The sequence below is a fragment of the Solea senegalensis genome, linkage group LG10 (assembly GCF_019176455.1).
Source record: "Solea senegalensis isolate Sse05_10M linkage group LG10, IFAPA_SoseM_1, whole genome shotgun sequence".
In the NCBI taxonomy this organism is placed as follows: domain Eukaryota; kingdom Metazoa; phylum Chordata; class Actinopteri; order Pleuronectiformes; family Soleidae; genus Solea; species Solea senegalensis.
The window spans coordinates 20,320,603-20,341,766 of NC_058030.1; the positions used below are offsets into that span (position 1 = coordinate 20,320,603).

Below are 21,164 nucleotides of genomic sequence, written 5' to 3' on the forward strand. Positions count from 1 at the left end.
TTTTTTTTCCCGATAATTGATACAATTTCACCACGTCATCAATTTGTCAGTTATTGTTCAGTGGAATTTTTCTTGTGAGTGAGTGAGTAAAATAATCTGTGAGGACATGCAGATGAGTTCAGCAGCTGCCGGTGGAGACTGAATGTCATTTAAATTGAGTTAAATTAGCCTTAAACATTTGCATAGTGAGTGTATTTATCGTTAAGAAACTGAGGGAGAGAATTGATGTAATCCTCTTGTGTTCTGTGACAGGAATTTCCACATGAATATTAAATATTTTCTGGTAAATTACTTATTTTCTACCCCTGGAAGTCATGTGACTTTCCAAGGCCCACAATCATAAAAGCAGTTAGCGCAAAGCAAAGAAGCACAAGTACAATGAATCCAATCAATGTAATTGTTTTAACCGCGCGTGGTTCTTTTTCTTTTGTGCTGTCTCGTTCTTCTGGTCAGCTTCTGACCCTGTAATTACACGTGGGAAAATAAATGTGATGATTTATTCTGTAAAGGAAGCTGCCGCTGGAATGAGCTGCCGACTCTCCCACCTCCATCTGCATTTGATTTTTATTTGATCAGCCCCAAGAAAGACGTGTGCTGCATCCAAGAATTTGTCCTGGAATGAAACAAAGAAGCCGGTTGAGTTTTTGTCGTTGAAACACCTTCTTTGTTTACTCCCCAGCTGAGTTATGAGACTGCTCTCTGAATCATCTGCTCTATGGTTCCTGACGTGAGGAGTTACTTTTGATATGATGTAATACTGAAATAAAAGATTAATAACATTTCTTGTGATCATTTCAGCGGACTATTCCTTGTTTGCGTATATATTTGCTTGTTAACATCATCCCTGCGCTGCATGAATGTACAGTAAATGTACGTTTGTGGCTTGTTGTTTTTTACATCGTTTTTTACATCTGTTGCATCGATTATTCTGTTTGTGTGTCGAGCTGTAATAGACTGAGCTGATGAATGAATAATGAAGTGTAAAAAAAGACCTGTGTGTGTGTTCTTGTGTCTGTTACCTTTCTGGTAGAAACACTGACCTTGTCAGGACCAGCCTGGTCCTAATGATGTACTGGTTAAAAGTTTGAATTATGGTTAGGTTAAGACATTAACTGGTTATGGCTAAGGCTTTGTTTGTGTTGTCCAAATGAATGGAAGTCAATGCAAGTGTCCTGTGTGTGTGTGTGTGTGTGTGAGAGAGAGATAGAAAGAGAGAGAGAGACAGAGAGACATCATCCCCTGGGGACGCTCTTCTTAAAGGGGTGATTTGCCTGCCGGCTCGCTCTTGTTAAAGGGCTGGCTGACATGCTTTGATGTGGTTCTGTGCTCCCTGCAGTTTGATTGGCACAGTGGATTAATGTTGTTCCACAGATGAAAGAAACTGCAAGGGAATGATATGACTTCTATTAAATGAAAATAGCAAATATTAATGAATTGGTTATGTTTGGAAAGTACTTTAAGCTCTGGACATGTGTCATATTTTTTTTCCCCCTCATCTCCTCGCTCTGATCCTCTCACTCGGTGTGTAATCACACAATGAGGCTGATCTGAAGCCTGACTGTCTGTAGTTTTTACCTCTGCACCTCCTCCATCTCCGCAGCTGAGATCACAGTCATGTGCGGTGATGAGCCAGGTGCTCGCTGAGCTGTTGGTGCTGTGTTGGTCAGAGAGCGCTGACACCGAGACTGTTAATGCTGCTCAGTCTTCACCGCTGCACACAGACACACACACAATCATCGTGGTGGTTTTGTGTCCGTCACAGCTGCAGATTAAGAAAGGCACCTTTGGTCACCTGAGGAAACGCCTCATTTCTCAATGTCAAACAGGCGCCGGCTTCACCACTCTGACAGAAGCGGACAGACAAACACTTCATAGGTAGATGGACTCCAGACGATGTAGAGATGCTTTCTGAAAACCATAATTAAGTTTTTGTTGACTGAATGTTGCCTTCTCTTGGAAAAACAGGTCAAATAACCATCACAGAGAAAAAAGAATTAAAAGTTTGTGTTGTGTGACCAACTTTTTTTTTGAATTTGAATACATTTTAGTTTGTTGATGGAAAGCCAAAAACCTTCAGAAAACGTTATTGTTCTGCGAGGGTCCTACGTGACCAAAGGCAGAGGAAAGTGGGTACAATAATTACAGTAATTACGTCATTTGATTATTATGGATTTCTTTAATATTCAAATTATATTCCACTCTGGAAATTGGTTCCAGCCCTAGTCCACTTAAATATTGTACCTTGCTCAGGGGCATCCCAGCCCTTGACCTGCAGGCGATTTGAACTGACAACCCTCCGATGACAAACCCAGTTCGCTCGACCGTGCGCTGCTAATAATCGCATCTAAAAAGCTCAAATTCATGCACCTGCAGTGGTTTTGTTGATAATGACTGAAAAAATGACCAAAACCAATTGTCAAAAAAACAGGATTATTAAAAACGATTGCTTTATTATCACCTGCAGGTTTGCTAAGATAAGAGATCATCCACAGTTTATTCACGTTTCAGTCGTTCATGTGATGTCAATATTCTCCCTTACCTCTCAGCAGAGAGCAGCGAGAACTAGATACAAGCTTTGTCTAAATGTTGTCCATCCATCGGTCCATCTGTCCGTCCATCAGTCAGCTGTACTTGCTCATATCCTCACAGTCTGTGTGTTCACCGTCCCTCCACTCTTACAGCAATCTGTCTTTAACTACTGAGTCTCACATTCATCCCACACACACTGCTTCACGGCTGACTGAGACCAGACTGAGCATCATCATCATCATCTTCATCAGCCCCAAGACCACTTTTACGCTGAAGACGTGACATCCAGTTCACCCCCCGGGTTGTCCCAGCCTGCAGCTGCTGTGTGAGTCAGGTCCTCTGCCCTCTTAAACAGCAGCTGCTGAATTACTCTTAGCTAACCAGGTGTGAGCTCCCGGCGACCCCAGCTGTGACAGTAATTGATTGATAAAGTGCGGCAAAGCGAGAACATCAGAGCTGCAGCTCAGCAGGCGAGGCTGGAGCCCAGACTTTAACACGTGTGCACAACAGCACACGGTCAGATCCCACTTTTTATTTATTTATTTTTGATTTTTTTTTTGCTAAACTAATTTAGATGTTGCGGCTTGTTGCCATGGCGACGCTGTGTTGCCAGGCACTGACGTGTTGTCGTGGTAGCAGACGCTCCTGTCAGACTGTTGCCATGTTGCATCGCTGCATCCATAGCACGGGCTTTGTAGTGTAAATAAGGGTGTGTGTGTGTGTGTGTGTGTGTGTGTGTGTGTGTGTGTGTGTGTGTGTTCAGTCTCATACCTCACCTATAGACCTGCTGTCACGTTTCACGTCTGCCATTTAAGAAGAAGGAAATGGAGAGGGTGGGTTGATCGGCGACAGTGAATGAGATATGAGAGTGTAAAGTGCAAGAAGAAGCTTGAAAGGGAGACAAAAGGAAAAAAAAGGAGGATAATGAAGGGGGGAGGGAGCGGATTAAAAAAGACAGAGAGAGAGAGAGAGTAACGGGACAGAGGAACAATTGGATGGAGCGATGAGAGAAATTGCAAATGACAGGGATGAAAGACAGAGAAGGGAATGTGAAGATACTTTAGATAAGATAGACAGACAGACAGACAGAAGCAGCAATGTATGAGAAACAAACATTGACATTTTTCTCTGTGCTCATGCTGCTATGGTACTCTGCTTGCTGAAAAGGATTCTGGGTAAACAAGTTCAGGTTTCTGAGGACAGTTTCTGTGTATTCTCCTGTGTGTGTGTGTGTGTGTGTGTGTGTGTGTGTTATATCTTGAAATCCAATGTTCCCTTTACTGTATTTTCTATTTCACTCTGGCTGCATAAGTAGAGCAAAGACAACATTTGAAAGCACCATTTTACACATTTTATACAATCTTTAAAGAGAAATAAATATATGGATCAATACTGGAAGAACATGTTGGTTTCAGGAGGTTAGACAAACATCACAACGTCTTGATTGAGATGAAAATGGATGAGTTCTGAAGAAAGGCTCCTTTTCCCTCGCGGCAGCGTTATTAGATTAGAGTATTACATAACACTGAGGGGACAGGTGTGCTCACACATCAGTACCTGCACGTTTGAATCCCTTTTCACACTTTCACCATAATCCCCAGGTGGATTATTGTGAACAGCCTTACACCTTTTTAGAGATAGAGATATTTTTAGTTACTGTTAGATGAGGTCGCACCTCGGTCCGTGTAACGAATTCCTTTCAACTCCCACAGAAACCTGAAGCCGGTGATGGATGATTCTCTGAAGCCACGAGACGAGACATACATGTGCATGTTGTGTATGCACTTTTTATCATCTGAGTCTTTTCCTCAATCCAATTATTATTACAATTCTTCAATGCATTGGAACTGCAAACACTGCAGGAGTCTCAGAACAATTATATCCACTGCTTTATGTAAAGTAAACTGCAAATGTGAAGCACTTTTGATGTCCACCCTCCATTTTCTCATTCCCACACACTCAAACTGAGACAGTAATTGACCACCTTCCCCCACCCTTTATTATGATAATCCGTCCATTGTGGTCTATTTTTAGCTCCGAGTTTCCCCCGCCATGTTTCTACCTCTGGGTGATTTCCTGTCTCATTACACAAACATGTGTCGCAGGCTTCTGTGGACGCACAGCATGTTGTTCCCCTCCCAATAACCTTAAATGTAAGAAATGTATTAGATAAGGGCAGAAAATGACTTATGGCATACGTGTCGCTCCATTTCAGGTTCATGCAGGACTGGGACCTCAAACCTCGAGTCTCTGGGGAGGAGGAGAGGGTCTGCATAGTGCACCTTTAAAGTGTTTCTGCAGGAGGTTGTAGAGCTGGACAATGTGATGAAAAAAAAAATCACATTTGCAATTATTTTGTTAGGTACTGTGATTCATAACTGTAAGAAAGAGGATTAGGTGTAAAATGTAAAACAAAACAAAAAAATCAATTGAAAAACAGTCTGAGATTTTCTCTATTCTAATTCAATAATAATATGTTTTTTTCTCTGATGTCTTTTCAATTTTGCTTCTGTATACTCTTCCGCATAACTGCAGTGACTGATCATTCTTCACTGTTATTTTCTCAAAAAAAGAGTCAACAAATAAATACATATTTTCTCATATGAAGAGGAAGGTTTTTGGTGAATTAGTGAATTACTACACTACAGATTTCATCAAATACTCTTTTATCACTCATTTTATCTCCATCAAATCCTTTTTGATGGAGTCAGTTGATTTAGTTATTGCCCGTGGTCTTATTGTGCAACTCATTGTGCGTTCCAAGTAGGTGGTGTTACATTTTAATTGTGTCTCCACAGAAGAAGGGAAGAGATTGTGACTCTATAAAACCAGCCTATTCGAACAGTGGCTCGTGACCCACACGATAGTTCTTCTGTATCCCAGTAAATTGACTTTGACATGTGCATATGTGACAAATAGTTCCCTTATTTCAATGAGAAACAAATGTTGTTGCTAATATTGTGCACCTGTTTGATGGAATGCACTTTGAAGTGTGCGAAGGGCAGAACGACCAACATATCTGTGATTGCTTGGACCTCCGATTGTGTTCAGGTATGGTTGTTTTTAAATGTGTCACCAGCTCCCTGGCTTGAAAACATCACCCAGCTGAGTTTGTAATTGAAAAGTGTCAGTCGTTGTTGTTTCTCATCTGTTATTTTAACAAGTCAATCAATGTGTTGGTGTCCTCATCAGCAAACACAGTCTTCCTGTCATCTGCAGTTTGCACCATTATTTCCAGTGCAGTGAAATGTTGACGCTCACCATAGTGACGTTTCTAAAAATCCTCCTTTATTCTGTGAATCTGTTTCACGGATTGACGTTTTTTGTTTTTCCCATATACCAACTCATCCACCGTTCATAACCAGAAACATTTTTTTCTTTTCATTCAGCTCAGTTTATGCACAGATTGAAAATGTGCATAAAAACAGGCTAATGCAAAACCACCAACTGTCTCCGTCTTATTGCAGTCTTTCCTGGCGTCCTCTGCTTGCCACTCGGCTGCCACTCCATTATTTAGCAAAAGTCTTTGTCCTCTTGTTGTCAAACAGCCAGCTCAGTTATTTCAGTAAATCTCTAAATGGACTTTCCTTGTTATGTTTCTATGAAACCTCTCTTTCTCTCTCATTAATGTTACAATTTCCTCCAGTGCTCGGCTGTCATGGTTAGAGTCAGAATTAGCTCTAAAGCTTTACCGTGCTATTATAGAGTTAAGTCATTCCAGCCGTAAATCTCTATGGCACTCACACACATACTCACAGCGTCACCTCTCAGAGCTTTGGCTACACTGGCTGATTGTAATGCACAGACCATTTTTGGCTCACGGCTGACTTTATCTTTTATTAGTGAGAGCACGACGCCTAATCAATAATCAACAGGAGGAAGCGTTGCTGCTCTCAGCTGCTTTGAGCACCTGTGCAGCTTTACTTGTCCTCCTTTGTTCAGCTCATTTATTAAAGCCGTTTTTGTAGCTATATCTACAAAAAAAGAATACAAGACTGACATTTCAGCCTTTATCCAGAAGCCTTCATCAATTATAAAAGACATTTTTATCAGTGTTGTACCTGCGAGCTTGCGGGGATAAGACAGACGAAGTTGGCAAGGTAAAAAATAGATGGTGTTAGAGAAAAGCAGTATCAGGGGCAGAAGGAACAGCATATGGCTTTTTATTGGGACAGCTTTCCTTTTAATAAAAAGGTCTAATTAACAATTATTTAGTCGGTGTTGCTACCGGGAAGAAAAGAGGGAGAACAGGTACAGTGGTGTGCTCTGCTCTGCTCTGCTCTGAATAGAAATGTGTGGAAAGGAAAGAAGAAAAGAGGAAGAGTCCGTCTATCTGCCTCTGTCAAGGCCACACAATCGATCAATATTCCCTGCTCAGATCCGAGATACTCTCTCTCTCTCTCTCTCTCTCTCTCTCTCTGTTCGACTGGTGTGTCCAGTGAAGGAAGCTGTGGGAAAAGGCCATCGGCAGGTCATCAGTATTCCAGCAGGCTCTGCCTACTCTGGTGTGGGCAGCAGAATAATTTCACTCTGATCTTACAGATCAATAGCTGTACTCAGTGGAAGGCGACCGGCCCCCGTCTGACTGACTGACTGAGCTTCTGTGCTATTCACAGAAACTCTCCACACACACACACACACACACACACACACACACACACACACACAATGGATGGTCCTCTTCAAAATGCACTTATTTTATGATTTTTGGTTGAACATGCGGTGGAGCTCACGGGAACAATCACAGCGACTCCTCTGAGGGTTTTGCCAGTGTCCTTGATCAGCTGGGTTTATACAGGTTAAAAAACAAATCCAATACCTCCTGTATGTTGAGTTTAAGTGAAACTTTATGTTGTAAAGTGAGCCGATATATAAGCAGTTAAAGTGCAGCCTCATAAAAACCATGGAGTCGAATCAATACGTGTGAAAATGGGCAAAAACAAGGCCCAGTGGCAATATATACTGTATGTATGAGGGCTAGTTATTATTAAATGAATACAATAGTTGTGTTTTTAGTGTTGATTTACTTTATATCACAGAGGGACTTCAGGTGCTGATATTTCTGACACAGGTTCATTTGTTCATTGGGAACAATATTGATTTGAATTTCAAATTTATTTATTTATTTACACTTTTAGATGTCCGGGGCACATTTTAATGAAGAGGAACAGTTCTAGACCTCACCCTCAGACCAATATTTTAAGAATGTCCGCTCAGTAGTTTTTAACAGGGTGTCTTAAAAAGTATTACAAGTTCATTAATCAATTTTGGGAAAATTAAAAGGTATTAAAAAGTCTTAATCGTGATTTCATGAGGTATTAAAAATGTTTCCATAGAGTTTGGCTGCAAAAAGTATGCTTGAATGTGTCCCCCCCCCGTGTTTGTTAAAAACAACAATGCGCTCCTGGCGTGAAATAATATCCGAAATTGCCACGAAATAAGCTCCAAAATCGTCAGACATGGGAAAATGTAAGTTTGCGAACTCCTGGTTGGCGATCCCTGAATTTCAGCAATGGCTGAAGCCTGTTGCTGAGAACAACCGGGAGGTTGTTCTGCTCATTGTAAACAAACACGCCCAAGCCTAGCGAGGGAGTAGCATGTATGTCCACGGTCCTCCACCGAATAATTCTGAATATGTTCTTTCTTTGCCGATTAAGGACCGCGAACAATACCTAAATAAATTAGTACTAGTCGACGGCAATGTTCTGCCTGAACCAGCTTCCATAAAAGATTGGGAAGATGATATTAGCAAGTGTCCAGCTCATCACTCTTACCTTATACTGTAGATAAGAATAGATAAAAAGCCCGTACACGCGTCAGAAAGTGTTTTCTGACCCCAAACTGTGCGCGCGCATTTCTGTGACGTAGCTCTCAAAAGGGTCTATAGATATAGATTTGCAAACTAAAACTGTTTTGTAAGTTAAATATGTGTCGCTGATTACAGCTTGATGTAGCGATAAGGTCTTAACATATTTTGAGAAGGTCTTGAAAAAGTCTTAAAAAGGTATTGAAATGAACTTCAGGATCCTGCTGAAAGTCAGACTAAAGCACTAAAACAGAACCTCCTTGGCAAAGGTGATGATGGGACACAGAGGACGAGTCACATGATTTACACTGTCCTACAGAGCTGTTACCAGCTTGGCACTGAGATTATTGTTGGCACAGTGGGCACTTGTCCACCATTTAAGGACTAATCGACTACACAGACAACAAGTAAACACTCATCTGTAGTCTATACACAGACTTATTGACATATAAATCAACCGTTTTGACTCCGGGGACAGGACAACATTTGTCATGCAGTGGGGGAGAGGGGGCGTGACAGAGCCATTAGTAATCCCCTACTAATGTTGTGTCCATATGTAAAGTGCTTTAAAAGCATAATTCATCCTATTCACACACGTGAATCAATACTTAAAGGAGCCATATGTAAGAAAGGTATTATGTTAAGTGATAAAAGGACTATAATGTGTTATATATGTTAGCACCGCGATCGACTGGAAACTGCCTTTGACTCGCCGTGACCACCATGTGGAGGTAGACAATGAATGAATGAATGAAACTTAGAAGAGGTTAAGGAAACTGAAATAAAAAAAACCCAACAATTTCAATGGTACAGCGAGTTTATTCACAGTTTAAAATAGTATTTAAATGTATGTTTATGTTGCGGAAAGGGATTTAAGAGTCGCTCCCGGGGCATTAGTCTTTCACTTCATGGGTGAAATAGGTTCTTCAAACTACCTGGCAACCTGGAGTTTGAGAGAGTGGGAGCAGTGCTCTGCAGAATTCCTTATTTGGATCACACTTCCCATTTGAAAGTCTACATATAGCCGCTTTAAACTCACCGCGGTGCGAGTCGTGAGCCTGTTTTCTGGAGTATGTTGACTCTACAGTGTGAGTGAGTGAGTGAATGAGTGAGTGAGTGAGTGACAGACTCTGTGGGCAGTCTGCTGCAGAGCCGTAATTGTTTTGTATTTTTTTTTAAACAAATATGAATTCCCAGTGCACTTGTAATGGCTTGTTGTTGCTATGGCTTTTCACAGTTCAGTCCTGCTATAGATGCTTTACAGTGTGATATCACCTCTTCATTACGTGATGTGAAGCACTTGTCTTTGCTGCTACTGGTGAGGTAAACACAGCAGAGGATGTTCAGCAGATGCACTACAGGAGTAAAGTGGTGACATACAATCAATAGAGAGCTATTGATTAAGATATCACACTCTGGAGACAGTTAGATGTTCCTCAGTGACTAACACCTTTCACAGCCTTTTTATTTTCCTACTGAACTGTACATGAACGGAACAGCCCTGCTTTTATCTTTATCACTGATATGGCTATTTCTTTGTAAATCATACCATACATAATGGCAGTTTTAAAATGTAACAGTTGAACAGTTGAATTAATGATTAACTCGTTTCTGTGTCTCTAGCCAGGATAGTGTCAATGAGCAGCATCATATTTGCAGTTGGACAAACAACCACTGCAGTGCTTTTGGGTATTTGAAATTAACAAGTCCTCAAAAATTAACATTTGGATATATATATAAAAAATGATTTAAGTGTACTTGCATGTGAGTAATAATCTGGTGATTAACTGAAAAATGGCATGAAATGATCAAACTTATCATATAGTGTTAACTTAAGTTTAACACTAGATATTTAAATATATCTAAAGATTTCTACATATTTAAATGTTTTTTTAGTCCGCTCAGTTTGCTTATGCCGTGGGCTGCTCTGTGACCAATTAATCATCTGTTTTTAGTCATAGTTAGTTTTCTGCGTGCAGTATCAGTTTGTTTTAAAGTGGCCGATAAAGTCATTTTAAACTCTTTTATAAAAACAACACATTTACTGCATGTTGACACAGCAATAATCCAGCCATATGAAAAACATAATGCTGTTTAACAAACATTCTTCTCCCATAAAGAAGAAATAAAAGGCCCAAGTCAAATAAAATGCAGTTGCTACTTTTTTTTTATTTACATTTTTACAGCCTGTGCATAATCAAGCGTTCATATTTACTTTTCTTTTCTTTTTTAAGATAGTATCACTCGAGGGATTTTAGTGTAATCTATCCTGTGCTCCGCCATCCAACAGTTTAAAAAACTCAATGAAGTCTGGGAATTCTAGAGCTTCGACATGTGTTTCAGTCAGAAAGTGCTTCTCTTCTGTTGTTCACCAGGACCATTGGATAACAAATCTCAAATCAACTGCACGGCCGGGTCAGTCTGACTTGGATTGGACCATCATCAGTGGAAAGCAGGAATCAACACCAGTGGACTTTACTGAGCCTGGGCTGAAAATCCACTTGGCAGAGACACAAACACAGCACCTCATTAAACTCAACACTCCCTTTGCTGCAATCACAGAGCCGAGCCTCGGTGCTGCAGCACTGATGGAGATCTCTGGAGCGTTGATGAAGGAGCACTGTGTTGTTGTTGTTGTTGCATGGTAATGTGGGGTGTTCTGGACCATGATACAAACATTGGAAGGGTATGGTGTGTCGTGTAAGGAGGTTTGAGGTTTATTTGGTTTGAACGTCTTCTGGACTCTTCCCTCCTCACCTGCTCCTTCAGTCATTCACATATTTAATTGGCAGAGATTTATTTAAGCCGGATTCTCTTCTTGACACACAACCCTCCCACTTTTCCGGGCTTTGGACGGGCACCAGGAGCACAGTGCATGTGCACTCCTGGTGGGAAAAGCATGCTCAACAACGTCAACAACGCTGTAAACGCTTCGGTTTATTTTCATATCCATTACAGATTTTTCTCTTTCGTGCAGGAAAGTTTGTCCAAAACTTCACGTAATATTCACCTAACTGTCATAAAGGAGTAAAGAAACCAGAAAGTATTTACATGCATGTTAAATAATAAAACATTGGTATTTTACACACATAACATAATAACATGTGGCTTTGGTTCAATTCACTCAATCAGTGGGAAGCAGGTGGGATTAGGAACCTTTGATTGATCACTAAATTATTCAGCAAATAATTTTATCAGTCATTCCCAGAGGCTGGATTGGGAATTTATCACTCACCAAATACATGTATATGACATCATATACAGTATATCATCTGAATAACACATATTAATCATTTTCCTGTAGTTATTAACATTATGTACACATTTGCTAGATTTTAGTTAATGTGTTTGTGTGGGGTTCTCAGTTTTCTCCCACACTCCAAAAACACACAGAGGTTAATTGGACACTCTAAATTCACCGTAGGTGTGAAGGTGAGAGAATGTGTGTGTGTGTGTGTGTGTGTTGGACCTGTGATGAACTGGTGACCTGTGCAGGGTGAACGCTGCGCTTCATCACATGTCAGCTGGGATTGGTTCGAGCCCCCCTGCAACTCTCATGTCAGGAGAAGGCAAATGAATATATATACTGTATAAAGAGAAATCTTTCAGAAACAAAAGTTATTGTTTTTTATTTGGAAAATCACAAACTGAATTCACCTTCTTATATTCAAATGTGAGTCAAGCTCACTGAGCTGAAGACTGAATCAAGCTAAAACATGAACCACTGAGTCTTTTCTGGTCAGGAGTCTCTGTCTGTCTGTCTGTCTGTCTGTCTGTCTGTCTCACACTCTCTCTGTCTCACACTGTCTCTCTCGCTCTCTCTCTCTCTGTCTGTCTCACACTCTCTGTGTGTCTCTGTCTGTCTGTCTCACACTCTCTCTGTGTCTCTGTCTGTATCACACTCTCTCTTTCACACTCTGGCCTGTCTGTCTCTCTTGTCTCACACCCCTCTCTGTGTTCTGTCTGTCTGTCTCTCTCTGTTCTCTCTCTCTCTGTCTGCTTCTGTTCTCTGTCTTCTCTCTCTCTGTCTCTCTCGTTTCCTTCTCTGTCTCTCTCTCATTTCTGTCTGTTCTGTCTCTCTCTCTCTCTCTCTCTGTCTCTCTCTCTCTGTCTCTGTCTGTCTGTCTGTCTGTCACTCAGGCTCAGTTGTGTGAATGGACTTGGCGATCACAAGTGATGACTCTTCACTCGCTCTCCTCTGTAGCATTTCCTTTTCCCTCCCACTTCCCCTCGTACACTTTGTAGCCTCAAATGTGCCGTCTTCTTTGTCCAGTCCTTTCTCCGGGCTCTTTCTCTGCCTTCCTGCCTTTTCTCCTCAAGTGCCCTATTTGCCTCTGATGACCTTTCTCATTTTCTCTTTCTTCCTCTGCTTCTCTCTCTGTGTCTCACTCTGCAGGTACCACCAGGCAGCCTAAGGAGGGGGAGGTGCCGGGGGTGGACTACAACTTTGTGAGTGTGGAGCGTTTTATGGAACTAGAGCAAAGTGGAGCCCTGCTAGAGAGTGGAACATATGAAGGTGAGTTCTGGGAGTGCTGTGGCCGCTGTCCAGGAAACTTTCTGCAGCTGCGAGACGAGTACAAGTGTTTGGGGAGCGGAATTAGGAACATGTTTCGCTCGAGATGTTTGACTGTTTTTAAACAGAATCTGCCATCTTGTGCCACTGTGAAAATATCGTTGCTTACTAGAACAGATGTCAGGTGATGTTTTTACACACAGCTTTGGATCAGCGGTAGAGCAGCTCATCCTCCAGCTCGTCTACATGCTGCTGTGTGTCTGACACAACCTTCTGCTTATAGATGGGCAGCGTGAATGGGTGTAAAAGAGCTATGAGTGGACATCAAGAATAGAACAGTGCGACACAAATACAAACCTTTGAATGTAAACAAAAGCGGTGTGTGTCTGTGTTGTGGAAGTGGGCTGGATGAATGCAAACATTGTCGTGTTTACCAGGAGTTCATCCTTATTTGCATGTTCTTGTTCATGTGTGGATTTACCAGCAGATCTCCTCACATAACCTCGAGCAAGTGTCGATGGTTATCGTCTTCTGCGCTGATAACCAGACTGGAAAGCACTGCACTAAGTAGCATGTGTAGTCAAGTATGGTCAGTGTGATCTGGAAATGTGGACATGCTCACATTCGTGTCCCCTCAGGCCCTGGTCATAGTTCGGAGTCTGTGAAGACTGTATGGGCGGAATAAGACTTTTCTTTCCAGTATTGCCGGGCGGTAAAGATATACATTTTTCATATACCACAAGACGTGTGCAACACTATGTGGTGCAACCACTGTGTTTGGGGGGAACCGTTTTCACTGCTGCACAACCCTTGCTAAGTAACTGTGTTAGTAATAATAAGTTATTTTTTGGTTTGGTTTTTTTTATAATTTTTTTTTTCCAGGTTTTCTGCCAAATTTCATTTTCCTGTTTTCAGAGTAATTTTTTCTGCTTTTCTGAATCATTTTTTTTCTGAGTTATCGAGATACTGCCGAGCATGCCGTATCTGTCCAACTGATCCTGGAGAGTCATTGCTATGTCTAGCAGATCTGAAAAGGCTTTCCTTCTGAACAGGCTCATGCTAATAAAACCATCTATGTGTCTTAAACCAGATCAAATTAAAACTTGATTAAACTAAACAAGCCGTCCATGTTGTTACCATTAAATCGAGCTCTCAATGAAGGAATGAATGTGTTCATTGTTTCAAATGCTCTCTAAACTTAGAAAAAGAATGATTCAGTAAATCAGAAAAAAATACTGTAAAAAACAGAAAAAAGAAACCAATTTTTACATGAACATGAGAGTCAAGAGTCAAAAAAAAGAGAAAATATCATTATATCAACTTTTTTTTTTCAGTTTTGGTCAAAAGAGACAGTGGAGAAGACGGGAACTCTGGACACCTGCTTGAGATTATGTGAGATTATGTGAGATTATGTGAGGAGGTCCACTGTTACCCACATTATGAACAACCCATCACTCACACAACACAAAGACTCTCATATGAGCGTGAATTGCTGGCAAGAAATCACTGCGATCTGAAGGGAATGTGAGATTGATATTAGTATGAATGGAGTCACAAACGTGTGTGTGTGTGTGTGTGCGGGGTTGATTTCATAACTGCATGTTCACGTATTTTGCACAGATTTCGAGTGTGTATCTGTCCCCCCAGAGTTTATTTATGTACGTTATGGGAAGCTGTTTAAGATTAAAATAAGAGGAAGTAGAGATGGAGACAAGATGAGAAAACTATTTAGAGGGCAGTGATGTAGGACAGAATCAGAGAATCATCAGAACACTCTTCAAGGTAATTGTAGTGCATGCATGGTTTCTGTGTGTGTGTGTGTGTGAGCACATAATGTAAGAGCTCGTGTGTATGGTGAGTCACAACTGAAGGCGGCTATTGAACTAAGCATAAAGCCAAGATGCTTTAGGGCAAACCAGGAGTGGTGAGGAGGATCAGGGGAGCATTGTTGTTTTTTTGAGGGGTTTTTTTAAGCATCAGGGTGCAAAAGCAGGAAGTCTGGCCTGAACTAATCCCAACATGATTTATGTTCTGCAGAGAATCTCTTCAGTTTGTCCTTTAAGTGTTTCTTCAGGTTTTTGTGAAGGGTGATGGTATGAGGTCCTGACTCATGACGGTGACAAGCTGCCTGCCTGCGTGTGTGCACTGTGAACAACATCAAACAGAATCACTTAATAACATGGCTGCTGTCAGGGACACAGGGAAAAAGAAAAAGAATAATAGTATAATACACGCACATACGAGTGCTGCCTCGTTTCAAACACCGAACACCACTAAATATTACATTTGAACTTGCTGTTGGAGGCAGCAGTGGATCAACAGGTCCTGTGTGCTGTGTTTAAAATGCAACACACGTTTGTCAAACATAAAGGCATCGTTTTACGATAGGTACGCTAGACTTAAGCAGGTGCAGATTTGATTTGTGAAGTTGCTAAAATGATTTTCCTTGAGTCCCTGCTGACAGACAGACTTTTATGAGGTCAAGCGTTCCTGTCTTATGCTGATTCTTGGCATGTGGTGGGGGGGGGGTGTGGCTGTGTTTCAGCTCAATATCAGAACTAATCTGCGTTCATATTAAAGTGATTCTCTCTGCACTTATAAGACAAAATACTACAGATGAGAAACAGCGACGGGGTTTCTGTTATGTGACTGATAAAGAGGTGAAACTGAAATATGAAGCAAGAAGGTGTTTCCTGAACAGAATGTATGATGCAAGTTGTGTGGACGATTTGGGTAAAATATCAAAAATAATTATGGATTTTTTTTTTTTAATTCATTTTAATTGAATTCACTATTTTCCCTTTTCAAACGGAAGAGGAGATTTTTATTCTCAATGACTTTTTTTTGTATTCCTAGTTAAATTAAGGTCAAATCACATTTAAATATATATTTATATACTTTGTTCTGAAAACAATCGAAACAGCTGTACTGTGGCTGAACTTTGTATAAACCCACAAACCGGAATGATCCCTAAGTGAAGTTGGTGGATGTTCGCTGCAGATCATGGTGGATCATGCTGTATGTGACTGTACACTTGTTTACATGTGCCAGTGTGTGCACATTCATGCTTTAATCACAGTGCCGTGGGCAGCAGGCTAAGTGTACTTATACCGAGGAAGAAGTGGCTGCAATCGAGCCTGTCGTAATATCTCTCCGCCTCCTGCGGGGATGAAAGTAAACTGATGTCTGTGGTCTATGAGCCACTGATCCTTTCTTTGTCCTTTATTGCTGCCTCATTCCCTCTCCTTTGCTCAGCTGTTGTTCTCCTCCCTCTGCCCCCGTCCCTTGGCTTCCTCTTTGTGAAACCCTCACTCCTCTCCACTTTGAGGGATTATAAAATAAGACGTCTCTGCCTCTCGCTCACACTTAATGTTTTATCATAAAAATATATTTCCCTGACAGCGAGGGTCTTGTTTATATTTCAAATGAAAGTCGAGCCGTCCTGTGGCTGACGAGCAAACGTGACCAGTCAGAAATGTGTGTTTAGCAATGTGGAAAATAAGAGTTGATAGAGAGATGCGTCTCTGGTATAATGTGGAGTAAGTCATGGTTTATACTTAACATTTACTCCATAACTAACAAGCTCTTCACCTCCCTCCAAACAGAGCTGCTCACAATGACATAGAAGATTCTATATCTTCACCAACTGAGTTCAAATATTATAGCGTACGTTAGCAGGTGTCCTCTGAAGGCAACATTTTTAGAAAGAACAATATCTAATTTATCTCCATGCAAATGACTCACAGACAGAAATACGTTAAAGCAGCACTCTGCTCATAAAGTAGAAGATGAAGTGCACTTGTGCTCTAAACCATCCAAATATGACTGAATATAACTTTGTACTTGTGTAGTTTGTTGTTGTAACTTAGAACAACAAAGTTGTTGTGGCTGTTATTATGTTGCGTGCAGACAATGCAGTGGGTCATTTATCATTTGTCCCTGGGGTCATATTAAGCCTTTTGTGTTTACATTTGATACTTTACTCAGCACCAAGATTTTGTTTGTTTTTCCAGAGAAGAGGAAAAAGAGATTTTCTTGAGACAAATCCAAGAACACTGTCAGCTTTTGAGGAAGCAATTAGCTGTGATTTGAAATGAACTAACATGTTGTTCCTCTCACTAACACCGTGTTAATCTTTCTCCACACATACACATGTCCCACGTCTGTCCAAAGCAACAGCTGTAGTTTAGGGAGAGTCATCTTAATTAAGATAAACAGACAGCCGGTTTGGGCTTTGAGAGCTGAACCTGTGAGTCAGTTAGTTTAATACAGCAGAGACAAAGTCAGGTTATTTTACTGGACCCAAGTGGACTTAGCAAATCTGGACCTATATTGACCTAAACCATACGATATATATATATATATATATGTATGTATGTGTATATATATATATACTGGCAACCTGTCCAAGGTGTCAGCTGGGATTAGCTCCTCCTCCTACTTTATCCTCTCTCCTCATGTGGAGGATAAAGTAGTAGACAATGAATGAATGAATAAATAAAAGGGGGCATATACTGAAGCTACCTAGAGTAGCAGAGACAGACACAATAAATCAGTTCCCCTCAAGTGTATCTATACTGGGACATTCAATAAATGAGGGAACTTTACTGTACTGAATGAAGAGCCATCAGTGTGGTAGTGTGGACATCACAGGTTTGCTCTGTGTAAGGACAGAGGACGGAGTCAGGGAAGGTTGCTGGCTATAGGAGAACAGCATACAGGGCGAATGATAGGGCAGAGAAATTTGTCATCCACTAAAGGTGAAATGGAAGCACACTGATGCTTTGACTGTACATGTAGAGGTTTGGCCTTGTCACTGTTTTTAGGACAAAGCCACCTTGTGTTATAGTTGACCCTTATTATCTGTGTGTTTGTGTTGCAGTGGCAGATAAATACATTTTAGGTATAAAAATAGGACGTTTTATCTTCTGATTTAAAGCATGGACATCTGGCATCTAAAGATCACATTTAATAAGAAATGAAAAGTTATTAGTTATAGTCATTATTTCTCGAAATGTCAGTCAGCGTGCGAATGCACAGCATTAATTAGATTTATCGCAATTGATTAGTCTCTGGTCAGAAATAGTTTGTGTTAATTCTGCTGCATTCTGTGCAGACAACCGAGTCTGACATCGTCTGTTTAAATCCCAGGTTCCCATAGTTTCCGCTCTGCTTAGCAGACAGTGTGTTATATCACCTGAGGTAGTCGTGCTGTACATATGGTCACTTATACAAACACCACCATGCCTCTCTGCCCTCAGATAACTTTTACGGCACACCAAAACCTCCAGCAGAGCCGTCCCCCGCAGCCCCTCCTCTGAATGTGAGTGAGGCCCTCCTGCCTGGAGCCCGGCCCAGCGCCCAGGGCAAGAGGAAGAGGAACCAGTCAGTCAGCAACATGGAGCAACGCGCCAGCCTAGAGCCGCCCGAGGAGGAGGAAGAGGAGAGTCCGGTTGTCAATGGCAATGGCGTGGCCATCACACCAGGTGCTGTATGATAGGAGAGTGAAAACGTCAATATTCTGTTTTGATGTTTTTATTGAGAATTGTCTGAGATTAGATTGACACATGAGGACAGGTCTATATTTAGGGGAGGGGAAATATATGCTCTGGCAGCCTTCACGATCTTTAGGGTTGTTTATTAAAAGGCCATTGTGTAAGAATTTAGTGACACAAGTGTAGATTGTGTCAAACAGAGGACTCCACATTTAACCCAATCTTCCTCGAGATGTGCATCAGGGAACTACAGTGGCATTCGTGTACCTGAAAGGATGTGGTTCTTTGTTTTAGTCAACATGCGCTCTTGGGCTGGCTTGTCCATTTGGGCTGCTGTACATAAAATGGTTAAGCTGTTATATTCTTATACAAACATCCATGTGGGTGGTATATTCAGTTTCTTCCAATAAAACCCTTTTAAGGGGTCATTTACATGCAGCTTCTTTCGCATTCACAAACATATTATTTTAAATGGAGATGCACATCAAACACACACACACACATCACACATTTGCATCACACTCAAATGAAAAGATCTCAACTTTTTTGAGTGCAGCAAGCATTTTAGTGAGCATTGTGATACACGGCTCAGATAAGTAGGTCTGACTGGTCTTTGTCCACTAAGCTTCTGACCTCCATCATCCATACACTCAAGATCTTTTCTTTTTTTTCCCCTTGTAAACACATGAAGCAGCAGAGTGGCTGCGAGGGAAATCTAGTCCTGATAATTCATTGTCGGCACGGCACGGTTAAGAGTGCCGTCACCGGAAGAGACGTCCGACACAAGAATCAAGCCGAACAGTGCCGAACTGTAGATCAGTTAAAAAGGCTTAACGATCCTAAAAACATGGGTTGATCTCCATCAATTATCAGGGAAATGTCTAAAATCTCATAATTAACAGAGGAGTCTGGTGTATCCAGCACTGCTGATCGTGACCGGTGAGCAGCGAGTGGCATCACAAACCCTGCCACTGTATTTCAGACCAGCGACTAAAGTGTCACATGGAGTCTGTGCTCCGGTCATGGAGGAAGTACTGAACGAATAGTTTTAATTAACTGATTCTAATGATTCAGTTACACTGAAAACAACTGCTTTACAAGTCACTAGTCACTCGTTGTGTGTGTCGCGTGCCGTTTCATGCAGCCATGCACTGATGACCGTAAAGACTGACTCACACATACACAGTGGAGGTGTTCATTGAAACACTTCTCACTCATAATATTGTCTTTCTTTGTCTAATATTGTCTTTACTCACTGGTATGATTGAGTACAACCATGAAAGAGCCAGTTGTAATAACTGTCACACGTTCTTCTCATTGCACCTAGAGTGTCTATTTTATCCTTTAGTCCAGTTTTCCATCTGCAGTTTATGAGTGAGTACAGATGTGACTGATCATTACAGACATTTACAGACTTTGTAGAGCAAATGTTGTCATTAACCGTATGGAACAGAATCCATATGGACTCATTCATGTCTCCGTCATTATCACCGTCCACAGTCTCATCTTGACTTGAGCTACTGTCTGTCCGTCCTCTCATTTCTCATGTGTCTCCTGCTGTCTGTCTCTGCCCTCCTGCCACTGGCCTTTGTCCTTGTGTCTATTAATACACCAACTCTCCCCCTCTCTTCTTCTCCTGAACAATCTTTGTGCCCCACACACACTTCCTTCATCTGAAAAATATCTGTCTCTTTCATGTGATACTGACACGTCTGTAAGCTCACTATCAAAAATGATCAAATAAAGGCAGAAAAACAAAGGTAACATTTTTAATTTTAAATAGTACGTAGATGGAAATTAAAAAATAAAAACACTATATTCGTGACTAGAGGATAAGTTAAGGTTCCAGGATGATGCAGCAGAAAATACTTTGCACTCTTTAAGTGCAAATGCAGACCATGGCCAAGAGGAAAGGAATTGGGCTTCTAACCAGAGGGCTGCCAGTTCAAATCCTGGGATGGCTCAAGCACTTGCACCCAATCCCCATTGCTCCCAGGGCTCCCTGGTGCTGCCCACTGCTCCTGTGCGGTCTGTGTGTGTTCACCACTCTTGTGTAAAAAGGATGAGTTAAATTCAGAGGACAAATTCACTATCACGAATAGGTGTGCGCGCAAAAATAACTAATACTAATTCTTCAAATGCAAAAGAGGTTAAAAAGCTCTGATCAAAAAGCTTTATATCCTTTCCTTTTAAAAATCATTTTTCGTATCAAACAGCATCTGAATGAAAGAACTTTCTAGTGATCAATAAATATTTCTACGTCTGGATAAATCCAATAAGTAGTGAGAAAAAGAGCGTTTCCTTCCTCGCTTTTCTTCTTAGAACTGTGATGTTTTCTCTCTTGAGGATTCACTCTCCTCAATCAGATACTCATCATCCACTGACTGAGGCCTCCTGTACACCTGGCATTAAAATGTGCTTTCTGTGATCGGATTGCGATCAGATATTGCCTGACCACTTGTCACAACAGACGGATTATGGACGGATTGTCATCCGATCTGCCAAACCACTTGGGAGGTGAACAGAAGTGTAAATGCAACTACACACCGACATGACTGGAAATACGCTGGTGGCTCAGAGCACAGCTAATGTGAAAATGCCGACAAAACTGCACAGTCTCCTCTGCGTTCATCGGTTTTCTGCTTGTTGAAGAACGGCAGTCCACACAATAGTGGCTAACGTTGTTGTTGTTGATATGACAACACACAGGATGTGACGCTGTAGTCTGCAGCTGGAAATCTTTGCAGAAGAAGAGGGGGAGGTGACGTAAGAGGGGCTGCAGTCGGATCTTGATGTGTACACCGGAGACACATGTTAATAC

At 41.3% G+C, this 21,164-nt stretch overlaps 1 protein-coding gene across 6 annotated transcripts in view; it reads left to right on the plus strand.

Moving 5' to 3' along the window:
- Positions 1-21,164, plus strand: part of LOC122775744 (membrane-associated guanylate kinase, WW and PDZ domain-containing protein 2-like) — a 113,981-nt gene that overhangs the window by 43,284 nt on the left and 49,533 nt on the right. For all 6 annotated transcript variants that reach the window (XM_044035871.1, XM_044035870.1, XM_044035872.1 and 3 more), the window contains exons 3-4: positions 12,732-12,851; positions 18,110-18,334. In XM_044035871.1, the coding sequence (XP_043891806.1) occupies positions 12,732-12,851; positions 18,110-18,334 (345 nt within the window). The remainder of the gene's footprint in view (positions 1-12,731; positions 12,852-18,109; positions 18,335-21,164) is intronic.